The 7,500-nt window shown below is 41.9% G+C and overlaps 1 protein-coding gene across 1 annotated transcript in view; it reads right to left on the bottom strand.

The window, feature by feature from the left end:
* The window catches only part of LOC137981158 (cartilage intermediate layer protein 1-like), a 20,675-nt gene that overhangs the window by 11,765 nt on the left and 1,410 nt on the right, over window positions 1-7,500 (bottom strand). The window contains exons 2-3 of the mRNA XM_068828499.1: window positions 7,034-7,191; window positions 1-1,361 (exon numbers count right to left, since the gene is read on the bottom strand). The exon at window positions 1-1,361 is cut by the window's left edge and continues 695 nt beyond it. Coding sequence (XP_068684600.1) covers window positions 1-1,361; window positions 7,034-7,191 — 1,519 coding nt within the window. The remainder of the gene's footprint in view (window positions 1,362-7,033; window positions 7,192-7,500) is intronic.

Here is a 7,500-nt window from a genome sequence, read left to right as displayed (position 1 = left end):
CCACTGAATATGACCCTTTAAGTCATCGCTTCTTGATTGAGCTTCGATGTTTGGTGGAAGATCACCTATTTTAGTTGGAATCATGTATTTACCATTCGTTTCAACTTGAATATAACATGTCTTATCACGCCATATTGGAATACAAACCAAGCCCTCAGCTGATGTAGTTTCTTCAATGTAACCTCTGTAGAAATCACCTTCTTGTCGAATAACTCTCACTAAAACGTCTGCACCGTTAGGGGTACGAGGATATGGGTCTGTCGTCACTCTGACTGCAACTCGAACGGCCGGCAAATCAAAATTAAGCTTTTCCTGTGCTATTGCGGGTGTTACAGTTCCAACAAAGAAGACTCTATTGGATCGTTTCCTTCTTCGTTTACTTCCATCCCCAAGCTGAAAGTTACCAACCTCTCTCCACCGTTCTGTTTTCTTGTCAAGCCAGTAAAGCTTAAGAGGAATGTCATTAGCATTTTGAACAGTTAAATTTAGTTTCTGAGGGTCCAGGTACACCTTCATAGGTTTAGACATGGCTAACGGTTTTCCACTTTCGTCCTCAAATTTTAGCTTAACCATACCGTACGTTTCCAAGATTTCAGCCTCTCCCTCTTCATCTGTTGTGGTAAAATCTCCAGGAGCAGTAAGCACGTCTGAAAGGTTACGAGAGTCGGTAACACTGATGGTAGCTTTAGCATTTCCTTGAAAAACGGAACCGTCCTCTGTAAGGAATGATCCTTCTGAAAGTTCAAGGTCGGCAAAGCTGCCATTGTTTGGATCGCTTCCTAAAGGTATGTCAATAGGCTCTGAAGCATTGAACGTGATCGGTGCTGGTACGCTCTTGAGTTTTATTTTGCGGAAGGCTGTGCTGCCTTCATTTAGTACAAAAACCTTGGTCCTTTCTTCGAACTCTTGATAAAAATCTTGAAATGTAACTATGGCTCTTTTTACCTTTTGTGGGATTGTGAGCGAAAATCGTCCTTCCCCATCTGTGTAAGCAACAACTTCACCACCATAAATCACATCTCCATACTTTATGGGTTTTTCCTCTGAACCACCCACAACAATTCCATTTACGATTGTAACCTTTTCAGTACAGCCGCCACAAGAACAGCGTGTTACTTTCGAAAGGTTAAATGACATGATATCTCCACAATCAACCAAAACGTACTTGACATCACGCGGTCCACAGCAGAAAGATGGATCTTGGCATGAGGAATTAAAGGTGGAATCATTTCTCAAGCAAGCGACAGGCTCACACTCGCCAACGTCTACGCTGCTGCTGTTTGTGACACGTGTGACACAGCCATCTGGAAGAGTTACGTTTTTTGAATTGGGTATGGGAGAGCAGGAATCCTTTTCCTTATCTGGAAACAACGAAAAACTGTTGATCAGTAAGCCGAAATGAAAAGGAGAAAAATGACTACTGGAAAGTAATGATACCTGCTGATTGAGTTTGTTCTCTTGACTGAACTACCTCAAATGTGAAAAAGAAGGGGAATTTCTCGACGAGCTTTAAGTCAGAAATTTAGTAAGAGAAGATGGTTTAGATTTTCTTTTACTATGCTAAGTCTACCTTCATCACCAAGAACTATCTGTTGTTTACAAAGCCTTACCAAATGAGATAACGACTATAAGCAACGACTATAAGCTAACTGAGATGCATATGTCTTGAGAATAAGCAAATATTCAACAACTATTCACCGCTAGCCACCGACACTGAGGCGAATAGTTGTTTTAGTATATAGAGGAGCCCATTACCCGGAGCTTCCATCTTCCATACTGATACTTTGAGTCAACCCTGTCCCGTATCTTTTTATTTTTAGAAGCACCTCCCACGGTGGCTTTCGCGGGTGTTTTTTATAATAGCCATCATAAGAGACCTGCGGTCCTCTATTGTTATACGTTACATGCATGCCCCACGAAAGCATTTCAATAACGGCGGAAAGCGAGGAAAGTTAATCCGACGAAAGTTCTGATATCTATGAGGCAACCTCCCCAGAAAACGGCAAGCCTTCCGAACGCCGAACAGCGGTACATACAACATGCAAAACAGTTTACAGACTTGAGTGTAAACAGCTACATTTGAATCTTGTCAGAACGCCCAAAAGGAGGAATAAACCCGGCTTACTTGAGAAACAAACCTTTGTTAGATAGCTGCAAGAAACATAAGGACTTCTGTAGACAAACGTACAGCTTTCTCGAAGTAAAGCTACGGCGTCTCGGAAGAAAAACGTACGAGGGCAAATATGTAATCAGTGATAGAATCAATATTGCAAACAGTTCTAATCAAACAGCCGGGCCCGCAGTGACAATATATCATGCAAATAACCAACAAGTTCACGGAAAATGTCATATTTTGTTCCGCGAAGCCAAATACAAGTTTAGAGACTAAAAACATATTTTGCAGCCTAAACAACGCATAAACACGTGGCAAATTACAGAGGTGTCAAACTTGGCGAAGCGACATACCGTTAACAGCGGAAATCATGCAGACCTATGACCTATAAAAATCTCTGCCTGAACATGAAGTGCCCCTCATAACACGAGTGAAGAACCAAAAAGGTTAAGCTACCGAACAGAGAACGGCAAATGTAGAAATGTCACGAACGGCAGGAGTCGTTAACAGCGTGTCCAAGGAGGTTCTCTGCGGCTTGTCAACCCCATTACAACAATATGTGTTTGTAGATTGACCATTAACACGGACCATAAAGCGGACGTCTGAGCGAACAGAATGGAACGGTCCTGCTTTATCGTAGTTCTGTTTATCCGAAAGTTACAACACAAGCACACGGTCAGGAAACTAAGTAGCTGGCTCGACTGAGTCTTCGAGCAGACAAGGCTTCAATTCAACTCGAAGTGAGATGTAAAATGTCGACACTAGAACCGGCAGCAGCTGAAAGTTCCTTGTGCCAAATTTCGAGTCGATCCAAGTCTTCAGATTATTTGGCTTTCTGCTGCTTCTCCTGGGGTTTTCTTCGCTGTATATCATTCACGTTTGACGTTTCGTGAACTTTTTTCTCATCGTCAAGACCGCTAGCACTATTGCCTGGCATCGCCTAGATCTTCACGACCAAAATCCATGGGTTTCCTTGCTTTTGCCAGTCTTTCGCCTCCAGCAAGGTCCGAATCATACAGAACAGTTCATTTTAAAAGAAGTTATATAGCAACAAAAACGAAAAACAAAGCATAAAAATCCACAACATCAACAGACCAGACTAAGAAAATACAAGGCGGTTCAACATGTATCGCAATACCATCTTCAAGTTGTCTATTACTTTATAACTTCCAGTTAGCTAATACCCATCCATTCCTATGCGTTGGTCGGCTGTCATCTCTTTCCCTCGGAGACAACTGGCATATGTTGTTGTCAGATCTGTGTCCAACCTATTTACCGCGTAACATCTTGTCGCGGGGGCTAATGTGGTTAAAAACAGGATTGCGATGGCCCCAAATATGAAAGGTTTCGCGCTCTTCACTCGCGACATCAGCGACGATGTATCCTTACTTGCACCAGACAAATACTGGTATGTCCTAAGTGGCAGTAGTTGTAGAGGACGCCCAGGAAAGCTTTTGAAGAAAAATTCAGTTGTGTCAAGTTTCTCCGATGAATCTAGAACTCAAGAACCTCACTTCGGCTGGCCGATGGAGACAAATGTGACGGTAAGGCCTACTCTAAATAAAAATAGTTCGAAATTGCGGCTTCGTCAGTTGCTTTGCTGGCCGTTTTGTTAGCCAACAGCTAGAAAAAACTCATTGTCGGAAGACAATGCGTTTTTATGTAAAATTATTCCATGACACTTACAAATGCGGTGTCCAGTGAAACCGGCAACTGAATTGGATGACAAAATGGTCAACGGTAATGGATCGCAATTTCACCGCCAGGTCTCACCAAATCTGCAAGATAGGTAGCTGAATATGTTGTTCATCAGGACTAGCGGGTGGCACACCTCAAACAGTTTGATGTAACGCGAAAGAAATAATCACGCAGGCTAATGTTTTTGTTCATCAGAACTGGCGGGTGACTCACGTCAAACAATAAGGATGTAAACACGAAACAAATAATCACGCAGCTTAATATTTTGTTCAGAAATTGCGGGTGTTCCACCAAATAACAATTTGATATAATGCGCAGAAAACAATCACGCAGCTTAAATGCTTTGTTCATCAGAACTGGAGGGACTGAACCACCTCAATCAGTTTGATGTAACGCGAAATAAGTCCGTCTGCGAATTAGCCTCCTACGCAGACATTCTTTGGGCTCGTCACGCAAAAGAATGTCTGCGTAGGAGGCTATCTGCGAATCAGCGACCAAAAGCTTGTTCCGCCCCCCGCGTGTTACCAGGGTTTTTATAATAGGTTCTAATTGGCTCTTGCATAAGGCTGTTCTTGCGTGCACCATGACTGGACGAGTGGATCTCGTGGAACCATGGTTACGCTCTCGATGAATAACAGATACACAAAATAAACACGGCGGCCGGCGGCGACCACGGAACCCGAGTCACGGAATTAGCGTTTGAGGCAGTGAAAAGGAGTTCGCACTGTCTGACAATCTTCCCGAACAACGGGAATCTGTGAAAGTTTTTTGTGGGTAAGGATGTCTATGTTAATCTCCCTTCCGGTTTCGGAAAATCTTTCATCTTTCGATGCCTGCCGGTTGTCGCGGATATTGTTCATTCTAAACCAAAACATGCACATGACAAGTGCCTAAAATGTAAATCCTGTGGGGCTGTGAACGCTTATCGAACGTTCAAAGCGGCAAAGAAAATAAACATACCATTGCGTTAGCAAATCCGAGCAAATTTTCAGTAAAACTTTTCCATTTAATTATGCCTCTCCAGGTAATTCCGTGATCGCCGCCGTGTTTGTTTTGTGTGTCTGGTATTCATCGAGAGCGTAACCATGGTCCCACGAGATCCACTCGTCCAATCACGGTGCACGAAAGAACACCCAACCCTGGTAACACGCGGGGGGCGGAATAAGCTTTTGGTTGCTGATTCGCAGACGGACTATACCGGGGTTTAGTTTGTCTGCAACGCAGGCTAATAATTATGCAGCTTCATATTTTGCTCATCACAACTGGCGGGTGTCTCGCCTCAAACAGTTTGATGTAACGCGAAAGAAATAATCATGCAGCTTAATATTTTGTTCATCACGACTGGCGAGTGGCACACCTCAAACAGTTTGATGAAACGCGAAAGAAATAACCCCGCAGCTTAACATTTTGTTCATCACGACTGGCGAGTGGCACACCTCAAACAGTTTGATGAAACGCGATAGAAATAATCATGCTGCTTAATATTTTGTTGATCACTACTGGCGGGTGTCATATTTTCACGAGATTGTCGTGGAATGATAACTTTTTCAAGCGCGCGCTTTTCCTCGGCGATCGCCGTCGGCCTATTTCAGCCCGATAAAACGATAAAAATTAACCAGGAAGCATTGTTGACCTTTGTTCGCAGTGAATGTACAACTACGAAGAACGTGGATGGAACAGGGTACAAGGTTTAAGAAAGGACTACCAGAAAAAAAAAAAAAAGAAACATGCAATTAAAATCGTCCAACTGAAAAGTTTTTAAATGTAAAATGCATTTTCCAAGCGTTCGAATACCATCCAACCTGCCGAAGACTTTTAAGATCGGATTAATTTAATTATTCCCTCATGAGTGGTATAATAATAGTACATCCATTGAGCCGATTACGCAACGGAAGTCATGTTCATTGATAAAGTTTGACAAGCGATGACGTGTCATTGAAGCGTAACATTCCCTCAACTGAAAATTGAGACATGCATACCTCCTGTTAGTATTATAGTTTACTTTTAGTTTAACAACATGTCTGTCACAAAGCGGCGAGATTAAAATGTCTTGTGGTTAGCATCAGGGTTAGCATAATGAAGTGACCTGGAGCGCTACCAGATACCTCCAGAAAAAAGCCCATACAAAGCCTTAGGAACGGTTTCCTTGTATGGGACAACGGGAGGTACTTGCAGTGCACGCGATTTCCGTCCTGTCATGGGGGATTAAGATTGGAAAAGGAATCAAAATAGAAAGGAAAAGGGGAGAAGGAATAGTGATCGGCCTTCCCCTTTGGCCGCCATTTTTCTTTTAGGTTGTTATGTGGACGTCAGCGAAGACAAGATCATTTTCGCGGGAAATCAAAGAACTCTTGCAGATATCACAGTTCAAAAAATAAAAAGATACGGGACAGGGTTGACTCAAGGGTACAATTCGTATGGATGGAGGCTCCAGGTAGTGGGCTACTATACTAAAACAGTGAGATAATATACGGCACAAAAAAATAATTTGGATGATTTCTTCACTTGTCACGAATGCAAACCGGGGCGCCATTTGTTCCAGAGTTGCTCGGAGGTAAATAGCAAAGAATATTCGGAGTTTGCCTAGCCAATCAGAGCGTGCCTTCAAAGCTATCCACTGTTTTAGTATATCGGTGAATATCCACTAATGTTCACTGAGTCTGAGGCGAATAATTGTTTTTGCATAACATCCAGAGGCAAATATCAAGAACTATAAAATAACGGACTAAAACATATAAACACACACGCAATTTTTCGTGTGCATTCACGTATGCAGCCGTAGATTTAATGATAGGCTTACATGTACATCGATTGTGAATCAATCTACTCATCAAATTCGGCAGTAAAACAAACAAGCGAACCACTCCGAAAAAATTAAATTAATTAATCCGGTGCTTTTGTTTTATCGTTGTTGTTTTCATTCACAGTTGTCATCATCGCCTAAAAATGAGAAGCTTTAGTTTAAATTTCGATCAATCGATCTGACCTACTGGCGATCAACGTAACCACGGCCTTCACGATTCTTAACTGCCTTGACCACGACTTCTTGAAAAGATTTTTGGTCCAAGGATGACAGCAGTCATTTCGAAAATTTTCCATCCTTTTGTCATATGACGAGCTTTTCAACCAATCAGAATGTCCAATTCTTATATTCACCTCTGGAAATTATACTAAACTGTACTTCTAAGGGGAACAAAGGCTGAGATAGGTGCAGATACATACCTAATACCTTTAAGACTGCTATGTCGGAAAATTCTGATCCAAAGTCGTTTACCACCCTACAGCGGTACGTGCCACTGAGACCGTTATCCACAGCTGGGATTAGAAGAGTGTTGTTATAACTGTACAGATCTTTATCAATGATGTTATTCTCCTTGAACCTAAAGGATGAATATACCAGTAGTGTTTTAACTAACTTTTTTCCCATCTTGATCTGGTCAAATACCTTAGTTTACATGTACAATGTTTGATTTCTAACAGCAAAATAAAAATAAAATAGCAAAGTTAACAAATCGAGCAAACGTTGTGTTAAAGGCTCTTATAAAAACTTTCAAGACTATTACAGGAATCAGAGAGTTAGCTGTAAAGTAAGGAAACAAAATAACGCTTTTGAAGTAGACATGTTCTTGTTTGAGTGGCTGAATCCATAGACTGATAAAACTTGTTTCGAACAAACACTTCACCAGATA

This window comes from Montipora foliosa, chromosome 12 (assembly GCF_036669935.1).
Source record: "Montipora foliosa isolate CH-2021 chromosome 12, ASM3666993v2, whole genome shotgun sequence".
Lineage (NCBI taxonomy): Eukaryota > Metazoa > Cnidaria > Anthozoa > Scleractinia > Acroporidae > Montipora > Montipora foliosa.
This window is presented reverse-complemented; position numbering and strand designations above follow the sequence as displayed.